Source organism: Protopterus annectens, chromosome 2.part0, assembly GCF_019279795.1.
Source record: "Protopterus annectens isolate FY-2018-M chromosome 2.part0, PAN1.0, whole genome shotgun sequence".
Classification (NCBI taxonomy): domain Eukaryota; kingdom Metazoa; phylum Chordata; order Ceratodontiformes; family Protopteridae; genus Protopterus; species Protopterus annectens.
Window position 1 is genome coordinate 1,132,562,733 of NC_056728.1, and position 26,765 is coordinate 1,132,589,497.

General features: G+C 39.1%; 1 protein-coding gene across 1 annotated transcript in view; it reads left to right on the plus strand.

The window, feature by feature from the left end:
* The window catches only part of FOCAD (focadhesin), a 2,336,882-nt gene that overhangs the window by 1,539,173 nt on the left and 770,944 nt on the right, over positions 1–26,765 (plus strand). The window contains exon 24 of the mRNA XM_044060381.1: positions 9,052–9,093. Coding sequence (XP_043916316.1) covers positions 9,052–9,093 — 42 coding nt within the window. The remainder of the gene's footprint in view (positions 1–9,051; positions 9,094–26,765) is intronic.

Consider the following 26,765-nt stretch of genomic DNA (forward strand, 5'->3'; position numbering starts at 1 on the left):
ATCTGTGAAGTACATAACAGACATTAACAAATGTTACAATAAGAAGCTCCAGCTGTATAATAAGCACTGGGCTTATGAGCATCTGAGCTTGCTATAATCAAGGTAGTTAGTGGAGTGGAAAGAAAGGTAGTGGTTGGATGGGGTGGGCGATATTAGAGTGGGAGTTGCAAGGGCATAGCCAGCATGTTTTTAGGTGCACTTTTAGTAAAGTGTTGAAGTGGGTGCATGATGGTATGGATGTAATTGTGGGTGGGAGGGAGTTCCATAATTTGGCAGTGGTGCAAGAGAATAGTGCTTCACCAGCAGAGTTATTGGCTTTAGTGATCTGCAAGTGATTTTTGTTGCTGGATCTAGTGGTCTGGTGGTGCAATAGGGTTGGAGTAGATTCTGGAGGGATGGGACATTTAGTGGATGGTTTACTAGTTTGTGGGTGAGTGAGAGTTGATACCATTGAAGGAGGTGAGGGAGTTCAAGCCCAGCCCAGTTCAGCAAGTGAGAGACAGTGGTGACTACGGTAGGATGCCCCTGTGGCGAATTTGGTGATTTTGTTGTAGCAGGTCTCTAGGTTGTTTAGATTGCATTGCCTTAGGTTGGTATATATTGGAGAGGCATAAAGTAGGGTGGAGATAAGGTGGGAATTTGCTATTTTAATCTTTGCTGCTTTGGTGAGAAACTGCTTATTTCTGTATAACGCTCCTAGTTTTTTGTGAACTTTTTTATGGTCATGGATATGTGAATGTCAAATTTTAGTTTGTCTTTCCCCTCCTAGCAATTTGGTGTGTTCAGTTGGGTATGTAGTGGTGTTGTCTTTTGCTGTGATGTTTAAGTAAGAGTTGTTTTGAGTATGTTTGGTAGGTTGGAAGATGAGTAGTTTAGTTTTTTTTGGGTTGAATATTAATTAGGCATCGGATAACCAAGTTTCAACAGAGGAAAAGGCTTCTTGTGTGACTTTTTGCAGTTTGGGTAGGGACTGGGCTGAGCAGATGATGGTTGAGTCATCTGCGTATTGCATGAGTGTGCCATGTTTGGTGGCAGAGGCTAGATTATTGGTGAAAACAAATAAGAGTAGGGGTCCAAGGATGGATCCTTGGGGAACCCCTATGGAGACAGGTAGTTGGGGAGATAAGTCATTCTGCCATACAATGGATTGTTGGCAGTCAGACAGGTAACTCTGAAATCAGTTGGTGACTGATTGAGAGAAGGATAGGTTATTGAGGACAGAGATAAGTTGTTTGTGTGGGACCATGTCAAATGCTTTAGATAGGTCTAGGAAAGTAGCAGAGGAGAGATAGCCATTGTTTTTATGCTGAAGGATCGTGTTAGTAAAGGAGAGTAAGGCAGTGGTGGTGTTATGGTTTGGTCGGAAACCATGCTGAGTATTGGAAAGGAGGTTGTTAGTAAGGAGGTAGTCTGAGACCTGAGAGTGTATGCATCTCTCTAGTATTTTGGAGAGTGGAGAGAGAATAGCTATGGGGCGGTAACTGGTTAGTTCTGTGGAGGGGAATTATATGTGATACTTTCCACAGTGTGGGAACGTAACTTTCTGACAGAGATCGGTTACTGGGTAGGCCAGAGCATCAGCTGCGATTTGTAGGTATTCACTTGGGAGGTTGTTTGCTGCTAATTTGGTGGGCTTAAGTTTAGTTAAGAGATTTTTTTATGTTGGAGGTAGGTACAGGAGAAAATGAGAAGGCAGTGGGGAGATTACTAGTTGAAGGTGTGGGTTGGAGGGGAGGGGGGATTGTGTTGTTTAGCTAGTGATAGTATGGTTTGTGTGAAGTGTGTGTTGAATGAGGTAGCAATATTTTCTGAGGAGTGAGGGATGTTAGGAGGAGGGGTACTGACTTTACCTGGGTGGAGGATGAAGTTTATGGAGGACCAGAATTGTTTGGGGCTGTGTTGTGAGGAGTCTAGGGCAGACTGGTAGTATTGGAATTTGCCCTGTTTTATTAGCTTTTTGACTCTGTTGTGTAGTTCTAGGAATTTCTGTCTAGTTGAGGGGGTTTTGGTTTTGCACCAGTGCTCCCAGGCTTTATCCCAGTTTTTAATTTCTGACCTAGTGGTTTTCTGTAGCCATGGGGAGGGTTGTGCTGTGGTTGTGGAAAGTCTTATTGGTGGTAATTAAGGATGCTCAGGAAGGTAGTAGTAAAAACTTCAACTGCATCATCAAGACTGAGGTACTTTAGAGGATGCCAGTTACATTCTTTGAGGGATGAGATGAATGTGAGTGGGTTAAAGTTTAGTTTTTTACGTATTTGACGGTAGATGACCGGTTTAGCTTGGTATAGGTATTTTTTGAGTAGGAATGTTGGGGAGTGATCACTGAGGCTATCTGATAAGCAGCCTGTTATATATGACTGGGAGCTCTTACTGACTAGTATACAATGCAGGGTAGTGTGCTTGCTGGAGTTTTTATTTATCCTGGTTGGGGACTGGACTAGTTGGGTGAAGCCATGAAGGTTTACATGATGGGTTGGATGGTTGCCAGAACAAGACTGCCAGTCAATATTGACATCACCTAAAATGATAGTTTCTTGGGGAGATGGTGGGTAGACCAGCTGAGGAGGTTTTGTAGTGGAGGGATGTTTTGGCCATGTGGGAAGTAGCATCCAGTTATGTTGATGGTTTTGTTTTAGTTTATTTTGAGGTTGGTATATATTATTTCTTCATTGCTGTTTGTGGAGCTGATGATTTTAAGATCTGGATGTTTAGATGCTGTTTAAATATTATAGCTACCCCTCCTCCTTTCTTGTTTAGCCGGTCTTCTCTTAGTATGCTGTAACCTGTAGGGAGTATTTGCTCACTGGTAATGTGAGGTTTTAGCCAGTTTTCTGTCAGGATGACTATATCTGGGGAGTACAAGTCTATGGTGGCATGGAGTTTATGGACTTTGTTGAATATACTTCTAATATTTAGGCTTAGTAGAAGGAAGTCACTTGGCTTTCTATTGGCTGTAATATGGGCGAAGTTGTGGTTTCTAGTCTGATTATGAGGATTGGGGTTGGAGATGGTAGGGCCAGGGTTGGGGTGGATGGCTCCACTTAGGGTAGTTTTGGTATGCATGAGGTTATTAGTTTTCAAAGTTTTTGAATGTGTTTATTTATAAGGGAAACTTTATGATTGTGCTCTTTGGGTAATAAGTATGGTGGGAGGGTTTCTATGTTAAGTTGTAGGGATGCTTTATGTTTGAGTAATGTAATTGGTAGAATATGTGGGGGGTGCATAGGGATGGTTCTTGAGTTGGTGGGAGGGGAGCTGAGTGAGGGTGAGACATGAGTGGTGGTGCGAGTAGTAGTACAGTGGTAGTGGTTGAGTGGAGGAATGATGGAGCTTTGGTAGGATGTAAGATATGCAAGGAGAGTGCATGCAGTGAGCATAGTTAAGGTATGCTTGTACATGTTGGTTGAGGAGGTGTGATAGTAGTGGGAAGATGGAGGAAGGTAGTGTTGGGTTAGCTCTGTGGTTGGCTATTGGAAAGGTGGGAGGGGTTTGTGAGTGTATTAAAGGTGGGACCACTGGGGGCGGGAGGGAATAGGGGGCAGGGTGGGGAGTGAAGCGGTTAGAGACCCTGTTAGTTGCTCTTATGAGGGGGCTGGAAACAATCAGGTAACAGAGTTAACTGATAAATGAGCATGTGATAGTGACAAGGGTAGTTGTAGTTTTAAAAATGGTGCCTGCCACTGGTAATATTTATTAACTTTGGGATTGTCTTAAGGTAATAAACAGGGAAGGGGGGGTGGAGAACAAGGGTGTGAGCAGGCAGTTCTTTGTACTGCTGCTAATGAGCCAAAGCAAAGACAATGTCTTTAAATTAAATGGGATGCAACACAGGAATTCAGGCTAGAGGCTAGAAATAAAAACAAAATGAATTGTAGCAAATGTCCCAATGTGCAAAGCAAAAAGGGATTCTGGAGAGGGGCTTAGTAGTTGTGAAATCGGAGGAGGCGGTATGTAGGGAAAACTTTAAGGCAGGGTTAAAATGGATGTAATGAAAGGTAGTAGTTGATCAGCAATGATGTGAGCTTATAGGGTATTTCTAACTGTGGTACAAAGTGCGCATATGTGGCTTTTCATGCAAAGCATTATAGTGGTTGCCTCAAGTATTCTTTATTTTTTTTGACAGTTGGCATAATAGTTAAGGTTTTTGCATCCCCTATATAAGGATACAGGGTTTTATTCCGACCTCCGGCCAATATCCGTACAAAGTTTGCATGTTCTCCTTTGGTTTCTGTGAGGTTTCTCCCATCTCTCAAAAACATGCTGAATGTTTCCACCTCAAACTCAACCAGGAATGGAGCTGTGGGCAGGAACAGACATGCTAGATGGTGCCCTATAGGCGAAAGAGTTGTATAGATCAACCTCTTTGGCCATTAACTGTGGTACACAATATTCTAAATCTAGGACAACACTGATTACAGACTGCATGCCGTGTTATGGGTGGCTACTTGATGGTGTAAATATTGGCTCTAGGTGACTCTATCATGTTGACTAATGTCACCAATTAGGCATGGATATTTGCTGGTGATAAGTGGATTGAGAACCTGGCCTACTCCAGTCTATGCCAGGGATGTATACTGATGGTGGGAGGAGTGTATGTGCCATTGTTGTCCAGTATGTGCTTGCCATAAAGTCCAGCAGCCCTGGGTCTACTACTGACCCATTACCAAACTACTGGATCTTTGTCTAGTTGCTTGGGTTACCTGTGTTACCTTTGTTGAGCAAAAGCTGAATGTAAAACCAGTCAACCTACCAAACATGAACTAAAAATCACTATACTCCGTGTAGATTCACTGACAGCTTAGAAGTGGATGACATGATGGTAAGGAGGAGGCTGGACAATCCTCTGTATCCAGGAGACAAGATGGAAGAGCAGTACAGTAAATCCATTTGACTTGGAGTCCAGAGTCTACTACTCAGGTTGTAAGAGTAAAGATGGTGTGGGAATTCTAGTGAGGGAGAGGCTACAGAAAAAGCAAGGGTTAGGGATGTCATCAGAATTATTGACAGACTCATGGCAATCGGACTACAGTGTAAGGATAGGGCATTGTTTTTAATCTTAGCTTATGCCCCACAGCAAGGTTGTGATAGGGAAGAAAAAAGAGTGCATTCAGATAACAGTTGACGAACCTACTACATAAGGCAGTACAGTATGTTTTGGTGTTGATATGGGGTGACCTGAATGCACATATAAAGGACAGATAGACCATAAGGACTGCCTTGGTCCACAAGGGTGGAGCAGCAGGAATAATGAAGAGGCAGTGCTTAAACTTCTTTCTGGCAAATGGCTTGATGGTTCAGCAAGAGAGAGAGTCACAAGATCACATACAAGAGTGGCCACCATGCAACTCAGGTGGACTTCCTCCTAGTAAGGAAAGGGCACTGGGGTAGAGTCTGATTGCAAAATCATTCCAGTGAAACAGTTGGCCCACAGCATAAACCATTGGTTGCTATGGCCACAATCAGCTGCAAGCAGTGGTCAGAGAAGGCTCAAAGGTCAACAGAGACCTGGCTGAAAACCTGGAATTTGATAGAGAAAGCAAAAGAGTTCAAGGAATTACTCAGGGCTCTAGTACCTCAGGAAAATGAGGAAATAGGCAGAGTTGAAGAAGAATGACAGCACCTCAAAACAGCATGTGTGAGGACTATGGAACAGGTATGTGGCTGAAAAAGGTATAAGGAAAGCTGGAGGTGGATTACCGAAGTACAGGAAGTCCTCAAAGAAAAAAGGAGTGCAGGAAAAAATGATAGATAAAAAAGAAAAAGAAGGACCAGGCTAAGGAGGAGTACTAGTTGGTTAACAAAGAGGCTACAAAGGAGTTGCAGTAACAAAGAACAAGGCATCAGATGTGGCATTCTAGGCAGTCTCTGAACAAGAACTTCAACAAAGGATAGAGGACTGGAATGCAAAATTGAAGGCAAATATAGGATGAAACGAAGTACAGATAAGACAGTTGTAATGGCAACAAATGGGAAAAGTTATAAGAAGCTGAGAATTGCAGAAGGTGAGAAAGAACAGATTAGGGCACGTGCAGAAAACTAGAAGTTAGTTTGGTGAAGAAGGCAAGAGGAAACAAGGGTGTCCTGCAAAGGGATGGATGGATTGTATGGGAGAAGACCTGTGAAGACCTGTGAAAGTAAGGCATGACTATCAAAGAAGATAGGAGAGTAGCATTGAATTGAGTGACACAACAACCTGACCCCATGTAGAAAATGGGAAAAAGGGGGCTGATGATTTGGGGGTGTCACATCAACTGTTGCCATCTTTCTCAATTCATTGCCACTCTTCTGCCTTTTTGACAGTCATAGCTAACTGTTGCAGGTCTTCTGTCATGCAGGTCATCCGTCTCTTTGCTGGCTGCCCTCGCTCCCTCTTGCCTTCTGCCTCTTCCATATCATCTACACCAGATTGCCTTCTGCTTTCCTGCATGTGTTGTTATACTACAGTAATCTGTTTTCTTGGACCTTCTCTTCAAATGGTGCTACTTTGGTTTCTGCTTTGATGTCCTCATTTTTTTCCTGTGTGCTACCGTATGCATCCTGCCACCTGCCTCAAGAACTTCATTTCCATAACTTCTAGCTTCCTCGACTGCTCTTATCATACTTTTCAGCTTCTTTAGCATTCTTCTCGCATACTACACCTGACTCTGTACAAGTTGGCTGCAGCTCCTCTTATTGCAAGTCTGACCGCCTCATTCATACTTCCCTTCTCCTCCAACCACCCCTCCCAGATACCTGAACCTGTTGACATGTTCCACTGTTTTCAAAATCAGTATCATATATATTGGTTGGTTTGAATTAAAACTCTCTGTATCTGATAGTCTGATTAAATATGATGAAAACACTGTATTTTGAATTGTTTATGCATTTTAAACTAAAATAAAACCAGCTTGTGTTTTATCTTCGAACTGTACTCATTTCTTCCTTTCCATGGTGTCTTGACTGGATTTTGGTTCAAGTTTCACTTTTAGGTACCAGTTCAAGTTTGTTGGATTTATGTTCCACTGTTTTCCCTTCTAGCTCAGTTTTACCCTCTTCTGATTCCATTTGCTGCTGCCATCACAACAGTCTTGTCTGTATTCAGTTTCATCCCATGTGCCTTCAGTTTTGTATTCCATTCCCCTATCATTTTCTGAAGTTGTTTAAAGTCTGCCTGTAATGCCACATCATCTACTTACAGCAGCTTTGTAGATCTGTTCCTTCTTAACTGTTTGCTAATGTTCATTATTAGTTTGGACAGCAGTGGGCTCTGTGCTGAACTCTGATTCACACCGACCCCCACTGGTAATCCCTGTTTGTCTGAGGACTGGTTTGTACTTATGTCATTAGGATCTTGTGCATAGTCTGCACTAACTCTGCCAATATTTCTGGACTTTGAATGGATTACAGGACTATCCAAATCAGTTTTCTTGTGACCTTGTTATATGCTTTCTTCAAGTCTATAAATACCCATTTAGCTCTCTCCTCGCCTCTACCTTATTCTCTAACATCAGTCTCGCTGCAAACATCTGATTAGAATCCAAACTGCTAGTCTCCCATTGTACTTTCTACTACTCTGTATTCCATTTACCAGTCACTCTCCAGCCCTTTCATGTACTGACAGGAGTCCTATAAGAAGATAACTCAGCATGATAAAAGAGACTATCAGCCCGTGAGTCCAGTGTTTAGTGAGATTTTCTTGGATAAGCTCTCTGTCTAGTACAGTGTGTTATCCACGTAGTGAGCACACTTGGAGGAATGAACCAGAAGAGTCCAAACACAGTTTGAGTAAAAAATAAGAACGCTTAACATTATCACTGCGTTTTCGTCTTACAAGGAAACTTCATCAAATCTGATGAAAATGCGGTGATAACGTTAATCGTTCTCATTTTTTACTCAAACTCTGTTTGGACTCTTCTGGTTTGTTCCTCCAAGTGTGCATACTACGTGGTTTACTAGTACAGAGTGTTCCTTGGTTGTGCCAAAGCTGTTAAGTACTCTGATGTATAGCTTTAGGTAGAACATGTGCAACTGTCATATGTTTCATGATTTCAGAGGACGTTGGCAAATATCTCCCACATGCTTTTTGTTAAGAAAAGTGCTTTAGCTATACTTTTTCTTAAGTGCAAGTAGTAGTAGTGACTGGTCTGCCTTCACTGTGCCATAGGCATTATGCAGAGGGTTTTATGTGAATGCATACATCCTCTGTTTGCCATTCTCAGCAGATACCTCACTGCAGACCCTTTTTGTAAAAGGCATTTCTTCATAAACTAGATGTAGAATTTTTCTAATGATGGGAAAACTGTAATGAGTTTGTTTTGATCACTCCTTTTTTTCTTTTCTGGAAAGCCACAAAAAGGAAATATTTAGATAAGTATAATAGATGCTTGTATTTCTATCAGTTGTATGCTGTTCCTTTTTTACAAGCCACACATTTATTTGCATATTTTGTAATGAGTGAATGTTCAGTTTCATGCCTTCAGTGATGTGAAATATGTAGATATTGATTGCTCTTTGAAGTTGTAACATTTCTGTACGGTCTCATCTGAAATGAAAGCCTCTTCTTCTCTTACAGTGGTATCCTAATTAATGGTCAGCATACAGTCGACTCCAGGCTATCTCTACTCTACTGTCTCATTTTTAGAAAGGCATATAGTATGTTATTTTATATCCTTATGTGGAACAGATAATCTGGAATGCCTATAATCTTTGATCCTGTTTCTACTGGACTCAGTGTAATAAAAGCATAATTTGAAGTTGGTCTTTGAAATGTTACACTGCTTTACTTATTTCTCTTTGACTATAAAACACCTTGCAATAACAGGAAAAAAAGTGAAAATCTATCCTTATTGTTATTTGTCTGAATGTTTAGAACCATTTTCTTATCATTGTTGTAAAGTAGTGTGTGTGTGTGTGTGTGTGTGTGTGTGTGTGTGTGTGTGTGTGTGTAGATAAAAGGCTTTACTTCAAGGCCAGGTCCCATGTAATGTTAATCATTGACAGGAAATAAATGAAGCTTGAGGTCAGGTTCACAGTATTCCATTATTTAATTGTGTTCTGTTTTCTTTTTTGCAGGGTCAGGGATGCTCTAACTGATCTTGTCCAATCATCTTCAAAGTAAGTAATTCAGGAAGTATTTACTGGTGTGTAATGCAGCTGCAAGGTTACTGGGTTCAGTGTCTACAGTGTCTGTGCAAATATAGTGTGTACTTATGATTCCTTTTCTTACTGAAGAAATGCTTATCATTTTGTGAAAACATTTAGTCAGAAAACAGACTGGTAGTGTAACATAGTATTTAAACAGGCAAAATTTTAGACTACTTAATTTAAAACTATATAGTAGTTCACAAGCTACATTCTGCAGAATGTGTTGGTGCCGGGTTGTTTGCTGAGGGTGAACCATGTGGTATATGTGTATGTTGTAGTCTATTTTGTGATACTTGTGAAACACTTGAAAAAAATCTGCCAGTCATTTTATTTCTTAGTTGGTGAGTAGATAAAAAGAGCTACTGCGAAGTAGCAGAATCATGTATTTTTTGTGTGAACAGCAGGGTCACTGAGCTCAGAATAAATAAAATGGTGAAGTACTCCTGGGTCAGTTATCTAATGGTACTTTGATTTTTACCTTCTCATTTTCATGTAATTTTAGTACTTAGAAATTGTTTATGCTGGAGTATGTACCATTTTATTTATGTTAAATCATTTTAAGTTCAGTTTCCACTGTTCAGTTGCAGTTATTGCATGATTTTCTGACTTTCTGTTAACGATACTCTATTTCCCTACACTGATTCTTTTGGAAGCAGAAATTGTTAAAGATCATGTGCATAGTGTGTTATGATTTTGTCTTCATAATTTTTGTGTGTTTGTCTTGCCCTGTGTGTTCACATTAGTGTGGCGTTGAACTGCTTTAATTTGCCTTTTACTCTGAAATACCTTTTGAAAATTTATTTTGGTGATTGCTGTGTCTCCCCTCCCCTGATAAGATTTTATGAGGAAGGCTGTAGATCCTATCGAAGTCAATACTGGAAGGCAGTTTGTAGTTTGGTAAGTGTATTGTGATAGTGCGCATTGTTAGGAAACCTGTAGTGTATACAGTTATTTTAAAGTTAAGGTACTATTTTTTTAAATGTTGTCTTGAGTTTGTTAAATTATGTTGTAATGACTTAGTGGTAAGCTGTTTGTGTACTTTTTTTCTTTTTCTGTTTTAAATATGCCTTTGCTGTCATATATCTCAAGGGTGCATTATTCTTAACACCGTAAGAATCCATGTAGAGAGAAATCAAATATAGTTAACAGAAAGTAAAAAAAAAATGCAATATAACTCCAACTGAAGTGTGTAAAATGGAACTTAAAATTGTATAACATAACTAAAATAGCACATACTCCCAACATAAACCCTTAGGGTATATAACTGTTTTTTTCTTTTAAAAATATTGCACAGAGTAGTCTGCAAGACAGAAAAATACTAAAAAGATCATGTTGAATTTCCATACAATTATTAGTTGTGTTCAAATCTGTTTTTTCAGCATGTAGTTTCCCCAGCAAGAATGTAGCTTCCTTGTCTTTTGGAGCCCCCTACTGGAGAAATAATTGTCTTGCAGACTATTCAATGTAATAATGTAACATTTTTAAATGAGCAATGAAATGTTTAAAGTGTGTTGTTTCTTGCATAGTTAGGGTTGCCACCTTTTCAAATGCCCGAAGTGGGATAATTGTGGTACAAACATCAGATTTTGCAGGCCAAAACATACCCATGGCCAGTACAAAGGACAGAATTTCACTTTTTGGACTAAATAAAAGCTTATTCTTGTAGCATTTTAGTTGCTTATTCTGTTTCGTATAACATTTAGGTGTTTCAAATACAGAATAACTGTTTTATGCAACTATTACTTAAAATATAGGAAATAATTTTGCCCCTAAAATCTCAGGGCATTTGCCATTTTTACAATTTTTCTGCAGGACACAACTGCCCAAACAGGGATTGTCCCTCGCAAAGTGGGACAGGTGGTAACCCTATGCATAGTTATACTTTTAACCAAAACAATCCAAACTGTGGATAAAACAAAACTGTACACCCCAAAACCACAGATGCTCAGTTACAAGAAGTGTAAAGTTTATTCCAATAATAAGTGCTCTCGTCTGTAAATAAACCAGTGGACGTCATCAGATAAAATGCATTCTTCCCAAACTTTTTATATTCCATTCAATACTGCTGTCTAGTGGCAAAATTTCCTCATTACGTTACAAGGTACACTAGGTTACAGTAATGCACAATGTATCCTATTTGTAAAAATATCCATTAATTCAAAAGCATCTACAAAATCAAAAAGAATCTTTAAATGTAAATGGTATCATCATGCTAATATTAAATAACATTGTTAAAAAATATAGCGATGCTAATAACAAATGTATCAAACCTTAAATCCTAGACCTTATGTTAGTCAGCAAACCAATGGCAGAAATTATATTGTTAATCCCTGGCGGGTCAGTTGCATTCAACAAAATCTGCCAATAAAGTTCACATCTCTTGGCGTGGGATTCCCAGTCTCCTTCCACGCAGATTTAAGGTTTTATACATTTTTATTAGTATGGTTATATTTTTTAACAATATTATTTAATATTGGCATAATTATACCATTTATATTTAATTAAAGATTTGTTTTGATTTTGTAGATGCTTTTGAATTGATGGACATTTTTACAAAATAGCATTGTGTATTATTGTACCTATAGTGTAACGTTTAACGTAATAAATTTCGCCACAAGATGGCAGTACTGAAAGGAATATAAAAAGTTTGTTTTGGGAGAATGCATTTTATCTCATGAAGTCCACTGATTTATTTATGGATGAAAGCTCTTATTATTGGAATAAACTTTACACTTCTTGTAAATAAACATTTACAAATTTTGGTGTGTACAGTTATAGTTTTGTTAAATGTTGTTATATCTTTGTTACCTTTACAGTTTGTCCCTAGTGCAGAGGTAAGAAACCGAGGCCATCATTCATTTTGTACTGTAGGTGTTTTTTGCCAGCATTCCAGCATTGAGAGAATTTCTGTTAAGGACTTAATCCTGCCCTGTTGGCTGATTGAGCACAAGTGTTATGTCAGGGCATCCTACAACATTGCTGTTCATGTTCACGTTTCTGCCCAAACACTAATGAAGAGTTACTGTCATCAGCCTGGGATTGCCAGGTACAAGTACTTGCTTCTGACCTTTTCTGTGCCATGCAAGTCCCTGCTTAGATGGTGATGAACATCTGACTGAAACTACTATTGCAATTCAGTTGGTCTTGCTTGCTCACTAAATCTAACAGTACATGTTCATTTTCAGACTAGTGTCTGCCCTTGGAGTGGCAAGTGTGCTCTCAGAAAACATTCTGAGGACAACAGGCAGGAAGAGAAATTGTATGTCAACATATTGAATTTGTTTGCATCAAAAACTTTGTCTCCCGCTATGCTGCATTGAAATGTGAGTAGTAGGCATACATTAGTGAGAGTCTTCCTCCGTTATGGAAATATGTACAATGTGATGAGCTGCTTCTAGTCCAAGGTTTGATTCCCTCAGCCTGCATCTCCTTAGTGTGTGACTCTGAGCAAGGCCCTTAACCAGTCAGTGCTCTGGGGCAATTGAGAAATTTGGCTAGGCACCTTAGTGGTCTTCTGGACTGCACGCTTAGCAATTTCCCCCTGAGCCACATGTATTATTACTTTACTATGACTGGCATGCTAATAAGGATGTAAGGGGCTTCTTTGCTAAAAAGTAAAAAATCGAAAAGCATCACCATTCTTTTTTGTGCTCATGTTGGAAGAAGAAAAAAAATCATAGGATCTCCCCTTTTACCAAATATCACCATAGGAAGCCTAGAAGTAGGGCCTTCTTTCCCAGGAAACTACTTTCTTCCCATCTCATGATTCACTGCAGTCTCCCTATTCACTGGCTGGGGAGCAGACTGTCTGCTTTTTCTTTTTCTTCCCAGGACAGCTTTCTCAGCATGGCTGTCTCGTAGATTTATGGTCTTTGAGTACTTAACTTCGAATGCTTGTGTGCCATAACCTGTGCTTGTGTTCATTGTTACCTGTGCACTTATCTAGTAACCTAAAACACTAGTTCTTTCCATAATGTAGAAACGCATTCATTCCAGACATTTTCCTTACTATTTATATTTAGTTTTATTGGCAAGTTATCTCACCTGGTTTTGGCTCTATGGGCTCTGCATTCTAGTCACAGTGCTTTAGAAAGAACCAGGTCTGACAAAGTCTTGAAGACCCAATACAAAATCAGCCTTGAGCATTCTGTACAGCACTGAGTACATTAATACCTCCCTTCACCTGTCGTGTGGGTGGAATGTTCTGTTTGTGAGAAACTTGTAAGCCTTCACTGTTTCTGTGGTATTTTTTTGGGTAATTGCAAAGAGCTGTACTGAACTCTGTGGTCAGATTAAAGTGACACATCCAGATTGCCATGATGTTTTTATTATATTTATATTAGTATTGTTATTTATTTTATTTTACATTTGTTTACCGGGAGAGTCTGACTGGGCATAAAACCCTTTTTTCAATGGAGCCCTGGGGAGAAAAGCTCCATTGTTAGTAAACTATTTTGTTAGTAGAAAGAAAATTGTATAATACAATAAAGCAAAAAATAGTAACAGCCATTGATAACAGTAAAAAGGCTAGAACGGAATAAATTGGTCAAGTGGGAGATGACCAATAATCTTGTATAACAATACTTCTAGAAGACAGTTCTTACAGTAGTAACAGGTAGCGACATTGTGTACATTAAGAGTGCAATTACGATACTTAGTCTTATATACAGGTAGGATAGCAAACTGAAGACTTAAATCTGATATTAACAGTGAGAAAGAAAAAAAAAACAACACAAGGTAGACCTGACTTAAATTCAGTGCTCATTACATATGCAATTACAATTTTAAAATCGGCTAGTTCCATGGTTTGGGCTACCCATGCCCAGTACATGTACATGTCCAGGAATTGGTGAGATGGGCTTTAATGTGATGCTTGAAGTTTTTTAAGCTAGTTATAGTTGTAATTTCAAGGGGTAAGGCATTCCACAGTTTAGCAATGTAGTAGGAGTAGAGAGAGTCACCTGGGCTATTTTTACTCCTGGTTACTTCAATTAGAGCTTTATTAATGGATCTTAGTGGATGGGTACTTATATGGGGATTGAGGAGGCCTTGTAGAACTGGTGTTTTATTGGGTTTATAGTACATTTGGTGGGCGGTAGAGAGTTGCTTGAGAATGAGTTAGTGGGGTAGTTCTAACCAAGGTAGTTGTCATAGGGCCTTACAATGATGGGTTCTAGGAGGACAGCTAGTGGCAAATTTAGCCATCTTATAGCAGGCATCTAGCTTGCTTAGGTCTGATTTGGGGAGGTTGGTAAGGATGGGTGAGCCGTATAGTAAAGTTGACAGAAGATGAGTTCTGGCTGTGATTATTCTGGAGTTTGTGGTTCAGTAGTTTTTGCATCTGTAGTAAGGTACCTATTTTCTTGTGTACTTTTTTTTGCAGTCTGGGCAATGTGTAAGTTGAACTTCAGATTTTTATCAATAACACCGAGAAGTTGGATGGATGGTACTGGTTCAATCAAAGTCTTATTACTGGATGTAATGTTGAAGTAAGTGGATTGGGTTTGAATTTAGTGGAGTGGAAGAGCATGAGTTTAGTTTTATTTGGGTTCTGGATTAATTGGGCATCTGCCAACCATGATTCAATAGCATTGAAGGATGTTTGGGTTAAGTTCTGTAGTTCAGGTAGAGTTGGGGAAGAACATATGGCAGTGGAGTCGTCTGCATACTGTATAAAGGTGGCTAGAGTTGTAGCATTATGGAGATTATTTGTAAGCAGGTTAAAAAGGAGGGGGCCAAGAATAGACCCTTGAGGCACACCCATAGTCACTGGTAGTAAGGGAGAAAGAGCTTTGTTCCACCGTACCGCTTGTTGCCAATCTATGAGGTAGTTCTGAAACCAGGCTAGAGTGGAGTAGCTTAGGTTCAGTGTGGACAAAGGCAGTCAGCAGTTTGAGACACTATATTGAAGGCTTTTGATAAGTCTAAAAAGATTGGTGATACTAGCTCAGCTTTATTTCTAAGTTGACTGATGGTGTTAGTGAAGCTAATAAGGGCTGTGGTAGTACTATGGTAGGGGCAAAAGCCGTGCTGAGTATTTGAAAGTAATTTATTGTCTAGGATTGGTTAAGTATTTGGGTGTGAACACACCTTTCAAGGAATTTTGATACAGGGGATAGTATTGCTATGGGCCAATAGTTAGAGAAATTGGTGGAGGGATCTCCTTTATGTAGGGATATGATGTGTGCAATTTTCCTGAGAGTGGGGATGCATTGCTTGGATATGGAACGGTTAATTAGTAGGGAAACTGGATAGGAGATGGCTTCAGCTGCTATTTTTAAGTATGTTGAGGGTAGGTTGTCAGCTGCCAGGGTTGTAGGTTTTAGCCTGACCAAGTATTTGTGTATGTTGTGGGTTGGGACTAGTTTTAAGGAGAATGTGTTATCTAGTAGAGAGGTTAGGTTGATGGGCAATGATGAGAAGTTTTGGTTAGTAATGATTTTGATGGAGTCAATGAAGTATTTATTAAACTGGGTAGCAATACATTCTAGGGGATTACTTGCTTGAGGTGTCTTAGTTTGATCTGATTGTAGTATTTTATTTAAAGTGGTCCAGAATTTCTGAGGATTATTTTGGTATTTAGCTTGTAAACTAGTATAGTAATTCTTCTTATCAAGTCGTATTTGGGTTTTGGCTTTGTTTCTTTGCTGGATATGCTTCTGGTGAGTAAGTATTGATTTTTTGTGGGTCCATTCGTGCCACGCTTTATCCCTTTCTTTTATGAGTGATTTTTGTCTGTTTAGTGAGCCAAGGAGAGTAATTAGATTTTGCTCGTATTGCCTTGATAGGGGCCATATTATTTAAGATATTTAAAAATGTGGTGTTAAAGTAGTCGACTGCACTGTCCAGGGATTACGTTTTGAGAGGTTTCCAGTTGCAGAGCTTAAGGGGTGTTATGAAGTCTTGAGGCCTGAAATATTTGGTGTTGTGAATTTGGTAAGTAGAGTTTGTTTTGTAGGATTTGCCTGTTGACGTATAATGTATGTTGGGAGGTGGTTACTGAGTGAATTGGGGGAGGGTACCAGAACTGTAGGAAAGTGTGGAGTAGTTGGTGAGAATCCAGTCAAGGATAGTTTCCTTTTTAGTAGTTTTATCAAACCTTGTTGTGGTTTGAATTAATTGGATGAAGCCATAGAGGTTGATATGGGTGGTAGAGTGGTCAGAGCTGCAGGAGTACCAGTTAATATTAAAGACCCCTAGTATAATGGTCTCTTGTGGGAGGTTATTGGAGGACCATAGTAGGATAGTTTCAAGTTTGTCTGTGTTGTTGCCAAGAGGAATATAGTTGTCTATGATGTTGATGTTTTGATTTTGGTTGCGTTTTATTTTAGACAAGAGTATTTCTAAGTTGGAGATATTAGAGGGGTTAAGGTTTAACCCTCTGTAATGTAAGATGGTTTTTGAAGAGCAGGTCTTACTGCCACCCATTTTTGTTTTGCTATCTTGCCTGAGAAAGCTATAGCTAGTGGGAAGAATTTCATTATCAAGGTAATCTGGTTTGAGTCAGGTTTCTGTCAGAAGGACTATGTCAGGGGAATATAGAGATAGGCATGCATGACGTTCCTGTATTTTGTTTAAAATGCTTCTTATGTTTAAGTTTATTATGAGTAGATCATTACTTCTTCTAGGGATATTAAGAGAGTGGTTTTGAGCACTGATTGTATTGCTCTGAAAGGGTAAGGGTCTGGGGTTGGGGTGAATGTCTGCACTAAGACTGAGTAGGATGGCTTTTAAGTAGTTGTTCTGTATGTATTTGAGTATTAGTTTATTGTATTGCACGATTACCTGTAGGGTAGTATATTGGGGAAACAACTTGAGGAGGGGGTGAGATCTAAAGCTGTGTAGTTGTAGATAGCTGGGATATTGACAAATGTAATTGGTTTAACTTTGAATGGATTATATGCGTGATGGAAGTAAGTGTGGTGGGTGTAACTTAAGTTTGTGTGATAGGATGCAAGGTAGGACAAGGTGCTAAGAGTGAATAGTGCTGCACAGTGAAGGATGAGCATGGTGTGTAGTAGAAAGTCAGTGAGTATGGTAAGAATGAGGTGGGTGTGTATTGGTTGGTAAGTGTATTTTGGTTGAGTAAAGTGTGACTGAGTAGAGAGGTGATTATGGAAGTGAAAGCAAGGTGGGATAATGGTCTTAATTAACTAGAGGAGGTGTCTAAGGTGTGTCCTATGACTGGATAATTGGTGAGGAGTGCTGAGGAATTTTAATTGGGTGAGAGAAGCAGTGGGTGTGGTTGGCTAGCAATAAATGTAATTGGGGTGGGAATGGGGGTAGTGTAAGGGAGTGGAGCGGGTTGCACTCAGGAGAAATTGAGCAGCAAATGCTGCAAAAAAACAATCTGTAGACCTGATTTCAGCTGTGTCCTTTCTGGGTAGATACCTAGTTTGAAGCAGACAAAAAGTGGCAGTTTAAGTGCCTTTTTGCCTTTATTTTACAAGTGGTCAATTCCAGTGTATCTACTGGGTTACATTTTTTTGCCTAGAGCTTTATCTTGGTTTGCTGATAACTAAAAATAAAGTTTAACTGGGGAATGCATTTACAGCTGATGGGGGTGGGGAGCAGCTGCTGTCCCTAGCTATGGGTAGAGCCAGTTATTTCTGCTTTAGATCAGTTACTTTCTGCAGTAGCAGGCTAAGAGGGGAAACTTAGCTAGACACCTACAGTAACTTATTTTTTTTAAAGCCCTTGAGTACTTATGGCTGGTTTCTTCACTGCAGATGCGGTCAATGGCCGAGGATTCAGCAAGTGGGGGGGCTGAGAGAGAACCCGTTCGCAGGGACAGCGGTCAATAATGAAAAGATGGAGAGAAAAAGATTATTGCATTAAGGTCTCTGAAAGGGGAATGAGAGATAAGTGCTGTAAAAAGTTACTGAAATAATAAATTATCACCCAGGCGGGAAGGGTATTGGGTGTAAGAGTAGCAGCACGTTATACTATTTACACAGGTACAAAGTGTTTAGTAAAAAAAGGCTCAGGCAAATGTTAGTTGACATAAAAAAAAAAACGCCTCACTTAGTGTTATGTACGGGATAATTTAGGTAGCCCATGAATTTAGAGACACAGTTCTATCACAGATATAGCAGTAGTAAACTATCACAGCAGTTATATATAACAGTACTTAAATATCACAACTAAGACATTTACATATCTACATTACTATAATATTTCTCATGGTACAGCAGTTAAAACAAGTAAGGATTGCTCTGACTTGGCAGCCAAATAGGACTTTTAGCCGTAATATGGTGTTCCGTATTTAACTTATGCTTTCCTTCAAACTGAATCACAGAACACTCTGTCAGACTGCTTAGCGTCTATTTTAACTAAAAAGTATGTACTAAACAAAAATGATAAGGCAACCAGTTTGATACTATAGCAGCTGTAAGTACTAGCAGCACGAAGCACACTAAGCACCAAGTCAGACTGGAAAATGATACATTGTAACACTTTGTCTACAACTTGTATAAATAAGAGACCAATTCTGCAACAGTAGCAATTTTATAATTTAATTTTTATTTGCATTTTGGTTATGCAGTGGTGGTGCTGCGGTAGTGTTGTTGCCTCACAGTAAGACATTGTCCTGTTCGATTCTCAGCTAAAGCTTCTTCTGTGTGGAGACATGCATGAGATGGTGTACCTTCGTTGAAGGTTGTACGTCAGGGCTGGCAACTCGGTACATAAAAATCTACTGCCAATCATTAGCGGACTGGAGTTCCACTGTGGCAACCCCTAACCAGGAAAAGCCGAAAGATACAACAACAATTTGCATTTTGGTTATCAGGTTAGACACTTATAAATAATGACTGGTTGTGGCACAACCTGGGTTACATTTCAAATTTTTAACAAAATGTGTCGAGCACAGCCATCACTGCACACATGTAAAAAACAAGGTGCAAACAAAAAATATGCTGTTTACAGTATTTACATGTGTAGAGGTGTATCAGTTCTAGTGAGGATTTGAGGAATCAGATGAGTACATGAAGTAAACTAGAAGCAGGTTTAGGGATGATTATTGCAAGTGGGCATACCAGGTATTATGGTAGATATGACACTGGCAAACAGATGGAGCAGCTTTGTACATATGATCATGTGACATAAGCATAGAGGTAACAATCGGAATAGAGGTAGACATCTTGTATCATGAGAGGAAATACAAGGAAATTCAAAGGGGGATATTCCAGGATTACTCTTTGTCACCGTCGCTATTCTGCCTTGCCATTAATCCATTAAACTGTTTACTTAACAGCTTAGCCATGGCTACAGTTTGGCTCCTAGAAAACAAAGTCTAATGACTTCTCATCTTCTCTTTGTTGATGATTTAAAACTGTATAGCTCATCAGATGAGGAACTGAAAGCACAGCTGCAGGTTGTCAATTTTTTTTCTGATGATATTGGAATGTCATTTAGTCTTGATAAATGTGCAAAAGCAACCTTTAAAAAAGGAAAACTGCAGCACTGGGAAAACATCAGTTTGGGACAAGAATGTGATATAAAAGAACTTCAGCAAGAGGGAGTGTATAAATACTTGGGAATTGATGAAGGATCTGCAATAAAACATGAACAAATGCAAATAAAGCTCAGTAAGGAGTACTTTAGAAGACTTATTCTGAAAACAGCACTGACATCTAGGAATAAGATCCAAGCCATAAATCAATTTGCTCTTCCTGTCCTAACTTACAGTTTTGGAGTGATTGACTGGCCCCAAAAAGTGTTGGCTAGACTGGATATTAAAACAAGAAGGATGTTTCATGCTTACCAAATGATTTATAAAAATCAGTGTATACCAAGATTATATATTCCCTGTTTCGAAGGAGGGATGGGCCTCCTTGAAATTGATTACATGTATAGATCTGCAGTCATGGGACTCCACACATATTTACTGATCTCACAAGATCCAAATGTAGTGAAAGTTTTGAAACATGAGAATAAATGTAAGATGACATCTCTGCTTAATTTAGCAGAAGCATATTGACGTCAAGCAGGAATGGAAATCAAACCAGAAGTAGATTCCAAAGACATGCATCTGGAGCATTTCTCCCCGGGCCTCCACTGAAAGCAGGCTCTGTGGAACCTAGTCGGACTTTCCCGGTCAACAAATGATAAATAAATAAAAAAATAAATAAATAAAAAAGTAGATAAAAACCAGGTAGCAACTGAATGTGCTAAGAAACAAAAGAAAGTATATAAGGTGAAGTATCAGATGAGAAGGCAAGAAATGTGGAAAAAACATAAATATAGTTGCAAGTATAGAAACCTTCTGGAAGAGCCTCATGTTCATCAAGAATGAATACATGAATGGTTAAGGAGAGGTGAATTCACATCAAGAAATGAAAGGTTAATATTGGCAGCCTAAGATAGTGGGCTACGTACACGCCAATTTATAAAAAAGTCCATTGAACATGTGAGAGAAACATATGTAGGTTTTGTAAAATCAAATTGGACAGTCATATACCTTGTTGCTGGTTGCAATGTACTAATGGCAGAGGGACTGTATACTGAAAGGCATAATGTGGCGAGACTGTTACACTGGAGATTGTTTAAACATTATAGTATCGAAGTGGCTGAAAAACACTGGAAACACGAGCCACAAAGAATCATAGAAAATGATGGTTTATATCACATGGGATCACCCAATACCAACAGTTCAAAAGATAGATGCTAGAAAACTGGATATAGTGGTCCAAGAAAAGAAGACAAAAGTAGCATTAATCACTGAAATCACCACACCCAGTGACTACAGTGTCTTGGAGACACAAAGTCTTAAAATACCTGGATCTGCAGGCAGAAATGAGAGCCATGTGGAAGAAAGATACCCAGACAGTTCCAGTAGTAGTAGGAGCAATGGCTCTTATAAAAGAAAGATTTACAGTCGTATTTAGATGTTACCAAGTCATGTGACACTGTATGAATTTCAGGAGGAGTCATTACTAGGCACATTGCGGGTGCTGCTAAGAGCACTTTTGGCTGACATCAAAGAGTGAAACAATACTAATTTCATGAACGTTAATTGGACTTTGACTTAGGAGTGGGGTCCATTCCCATCATGGTATTAGAAGCCCAAAAGTCTTGGAGAAATTAAAAATGACACAAGAAAATAGTGTTACTTGTGTGATATGTTTTACATTTTAGCATTTACATTTGTATTGCCCTAACAGATACTGTTTGAGTTGGTCCCGAACTTAGAATAGTTTATAATCTCTGTTAGATAGTAAGGAAGGGATAGCCATAATCTGGGTGCAAGGACTGAGAAGCTAGCATGAGAGCTGTGAAGTTTGGATACAAGGACTTAGAAGCTAGCATCAGAGCTGTGAAGTTTGGTTGAAGGGTACTGCAGAGTAGGGCCAACTATAACCTGTATTTTTTGATTGTAGGTTGTGATACGTTTCATTGTAAGGGGTGAAGGGTTATCTTAGTGGAGTAATTTGAACAATAGTGAGCCTAGAAGTAGGTCAGACATTGCTTGTACTGGCAGCCATTTAGCCCTGGATATAGTAAGATGGGTCATGTTCAAGCTGAGGAGAATTGGTGATGAATCAACATATTTTATTTGGTGAGGTCTGTAAGGTTATGCATTTGTTAAAAGACATGGCAAACAGGGGTAAGCCGTATTCCAGTTGTGGGAGCCAGACACCTTTCCCCAAGGCAGCCCTTGTTGGGGGTGAGAAGAATTTAGATATTTTGAGCCTATAAGAGGAGGTAGTTGATTTTAGTCCTACATTTTTTGAAAGTTGTGAGGCTGTTTAAGCCAAATGCCAAGTTATCTAAAAGAAGTGGTTGTCTCTGTGAGATTGTTGTATTGGTCCATAATGCTGAGGGAGGTAGGGGCATTGGTATGCTCTTTGTAACAGAGATTATAAACTTGTTTTTTTTTTAGTGTTGAGAAGCTTTTTGGAAATGAGTCAGCTGTTTAGACCTCATAGATCAGTTTTTAGCTGGGTTTAGCTGACCAGGCATCCTGGATTGGATATGTAAATAACCATGTTGTCTGCATGTAAGAGAAGCTGCATTTGGTGTAGGTCAAGGGATAGTTTATATATAAAACTGGAGAGTAGTATTGGGAAAGTGTGGAACCCTGCAAGACACCTGAATGAGTGAAAAGCTGATATTTATATTAGGATGTCTTTGACCTACTTAGTATATTCAGGACGGATGCTGATGTTTAATAGTTGGGTTAGCAATACTGAGTAATTAGCCATGTTAAAGGCTTGGGTTGAATAAATGAAGACCGCGCACGTTAGATTTCTGTGATTCATATTGGTGAGTATAGAATCAGTTACTGTCCAGAGTGTGGTTAATGTGCTCCTACATGCCCAGAATCCATGTTTGTTGGAGAGCAAATGGTATTTACATAGGTATGTAGTAAGTTGGTTATATCTCTGTTTTTCTAGGGAATTGGCAAGGGTAGACAATATGGAGATGGGGTTTTGGTTCTTTAGGTACTGGTCTACCAGAGGCTGACTTCCGGATTGTGGGCATAGTGCTGGTTGTGAGACTAACATTAAAAATGTTCTTTGGGGGGGCTTTGTAGGTTTTGCAATAGCAGAGAAACCAAAGGGAAAGGTTGGCAGGTCTTGAGTGGGTGTCTAGTAGGATTTGTTCATGTACTACAGTAATTTTCTTTACTGTGATGTTTGTAAAATAAAATGGTGGGAGAAATTCTGGGAAGATTGTGTTTCACTTGGGTGGGAGTGGAAATTGAATAATTCTTTTATGAAGTCAGAAGGATAGAGTTTGCCATTTAGCAGGTGACATGGCCTTGTGAGGAATGTTACTTAGGTGGGGGCTACTCAGGAGATGTTATTTACCTTATGCCAGAATTATTTGATAGTGTATAGGAATGTGGTTTATTTTGATTGGAGGTGTTTAGACTTGTGCCTTTGAGTTGCTTGTCTCGTGATATTCCACAAAGTGGTGTAGTGTGGCTGAAAGGTCTTTTTTGCACCTTTCCCAGGCTTCGTCTTGGGGCTGCATTAGTGTTTTCCACTGTTTTGATCTAGTTCAGATTTAGTGTGCTTAAATAGTCTGGAAATTAATGGGAAGTGGGTGTTTTAAATTATGAGCAGAAGCTGAGTAAATTGATTAGCAACAAAGTTGGGATTGAAAAGGCTATGTATGGGTGATCAGTCAATAGTGGATAATTGGGTCTGCAGTCTGGATATTGTGAGGGGATCTGGGTCTGAATAAATCATTTTGAAGGTGTGTTTGATTTCCAGATTTTGAATTTGAAGATTATGGGGCAGATCTTGCTGAACTTGAGGGTGAATGGTGATGGAGGAGATATTGACAGGGTAGGAGGTTGTGACAAAGTCTAATTGAGAGTTGAAGTAGTTTAAGGTTCTGTAGTCCAAGGAGTTTTATGATAGACACCAAGGATAATTTTGTGCGTGCTGTGTGTGGTTGCTGCAAGTATATGAAGAATTTGGGCTTTGAATTTTGACACAAAGGCAAGGGAGATAGATAAGGAAGTGTAATGTATCGATGGGAATATGATTTGACTGGTAGCTTAGTAAGAAGCCACTTGGGCTCATGATCATTAAAGTGATTGGCTGAAGCAACTACAGAGAAATAATACAGCTGCTCGAGTTCAGTGTTGGGGCAAGCAAAGGTCCTAATGAGGAAACCCCTGCTGCTGCCTTCTGGCTAGAATGAAGAGTGAGTTTTACTATTAAATTAGCTGCTTCAAATGACTTCCTAACCACAGGGGAGAATGTTTGGTCACAGATAAGGTTGTCATAGAGGTGCACCTAGGTCTTTGCTGCATTACTTTTTTGAATATATGACCATTCATTTTGTAGTCATAGTATCCTCACTAGGATAGCACACTTCTTAGCAAAGAATTTTTTTCAAATTATCGTAGGAATGCAGCACCTGGTCACACCTGCAGCTGCGTTGCCTCTGCAGTCATCTGTTTATTTTTCTATCCACAGGTGATCACTTACTTTTAATTTTGAAGTGAAGATATTAAACAGTAAAGGTCCTGCCGGTAAGCTGTGAGGTTCTGCAATGGTAATGTGCACCGTGTGTGGGAATGAGCCCATCACTTTGTTTTGTTAAATGACCAGTTTTTGATCACGCTACTGATATAGCATTTAAGTTTAACTGTTTTAACATATCAGTTATGGCTGTATGTGTAATCCTATCAAATTCTCTTGCCAAATCCGGATGTTCTGTATGAACTTTGAAGCATTCTTCTTCTGTAGCAGCATTTACTCGTTCAAAGACTGCTGCTAAGTTTACAAGGCAGGAGGAGACCATAGTGATACACATCTTTGCAGCAGGAGGTCTCCCACTTTTTTCTTAGTGATACATGGTGTATTATCTCCAACTTCTGTCTTTTTGATTACTTTTTTTAATAAATTTATAATTTGTAAAAAAAAAAAAAAAATTCAGATATATCTTTAATGCCAGAAACTATTCTGCTGTCTTTTACCACTTTATCACATTTCTGATATTTGCTCTGTAAGTCTTCTGACTTGGGTAAAAAATAAGATTTATTGTTGTCTTTAACTTAATTTGTAGTCTAGTAATATCTTGATAACTACGTTTAGAGTTTGTTTTATTATTTATTCTAGTTAAGATTTGTTGAGGAACTATCTTACACACTGTGCGGTAATAGCTTACCAGAGAGGTTTGGTTTTGAATTTCCCAGTATAGCTGTGCCTTACTGAACTGAATTGAATAGCATTGCATTAATTCATTAAGTTACAGACTTTATCCACTACCTCTATTGTTTTTTTTTTATCCATGCTAATAGATTTCAATCATAGCTGCTTAATTTTGCCATTAATGTCATCAAAATTACCATCTGGGATATAGGATTATGGGAGATTATTAGGCTATTGACTTGGAGGTCATTTCAAGCTTAGCCTTTCCATCTCAATGTAATACCATAGAAATGCTAGCCAGTACCCAAGATTGCATTTAGTAATTACTGCCCATGTCCAGGAGGGTTGTGGGTGCTATTCCCGGTAAGAATTTATGGTGACCCATTCCAATCGTTCAGGTTCATCTTGAACAGTCTCAAAAGCTCCAACACATAGCAGGAAGTAAACACCAACCACGAAGATGGAAAGCCACAACACTTTATTCACATATCCTGGCACCTCGGCAATTCGCCTTCAGTGGAACAATACATCAAATGAAACCCATCTCCTTAAATACAAACACATCAAACTCATTATTCTATCAACCAGTTGATAGAAACTTATTTTTCCCTCCTTTTTGCTTAATTGCTTTACATTTTAATACCATTTTCCATAGAAATACCCATAAATATACTATTTAAATACTAGTTTATCAATAATATGCTTTATCCAACATTTAAATTATGCAATATTACATAAATAAATAAATATATATAAATATAAATGAATAAATAGATAAATAAATTGTAAGACTACTCCTAAACATTTAATGTTATACAAAAAACAGCATTGAATAGTATTAAATATTATAAATATTTTAAATCTTTTTAGTATTTCAAATGTTTTAAATGCCAAATATCAAATGCAAAATGTCAAATGCAAAACTTTCTCATAAAGCAAAACAATTCAAAAAAACATCATGTAATATTTCATAGAGATAAACCTACATCTAAATTCAAGCCCCCCGGATGTAAGGTGGGATAATTGATAATCAACTTATTTTCTAACTTAAGTTCTGTCTTAAAATTTCCACCATCAAAATGTGGTCTGGCTAAAACACTGAAAATAAATCCTTCAGTGTTGCCATTATGAACTTTAACAAAATGGAAGGCCATCTTGAACAGTGTCACAGAGGTGCTCTGTTTCACTTGAATTGGCAGCCTATTCCAAAGATGCGGCAGATAAATCTGTCCCTCCAGTATCTCCTGTTCAAGTCGCAGGCCATATTTAGATCCCTGGAATAACTAGACCTAGCTCTGTTTGATTTACAGATATGCAGCAAGTTCATTAGGTTTGGGTCTGTGATTGTTGTATATGCCAGGCATTAGTCTCCCCTAAGAAGTGTATACAATAGAGTATAGTGACAGGGACTTTAGTTGGTCTGTGTAAGGCATGTGCTGGAGTCCCCTTGATATTCTTTGTTAGAAACCTCTGAGGGTCTCTCCAGTTGCTGCAGGTGCTTTGTAGGATACATGCTTAACGGGGCGTTATACTCCATTATGGGACGGATTAGTGCTGCGTATAGAGGGGTTATAACCTCTCTTGCTCTCCAGGTTATGCCTTTAGTGATCAAGTGTACTGCATAGAAAGTCTTCCGTACTACAGTAGACAGATGGTGGTCGAGGTTAAGGTCACAGTCAACTTGTGATCCCAGGTCCCCTACTACTTCGTGGGTGCTTAGGGTATTATTGTTGATTTAATAGTGTGAAAGGACATTGTGCCAAAGGGAATGATGATGCTTTTCTTTGCATTTAGTTTGAGACTGTGACAAAGACACCAGTTGTTGGCCTGTGTAAGACCCGCCTGGAGTATACGGACTTCATTTGGGGATTCAGTAGTTGTACCCATTTTGCAGTTGTCTGCAAACTTGGTTAGCCACAACCCTTAGTTTTGGCCTGAACATCTGAGAAGTATGTATGAAACAGTAGGGGACCCAGCACTGACCCCTGTGCAACCTGCTGGCGACAAGCTTGCTGGTTGATGAGGAGT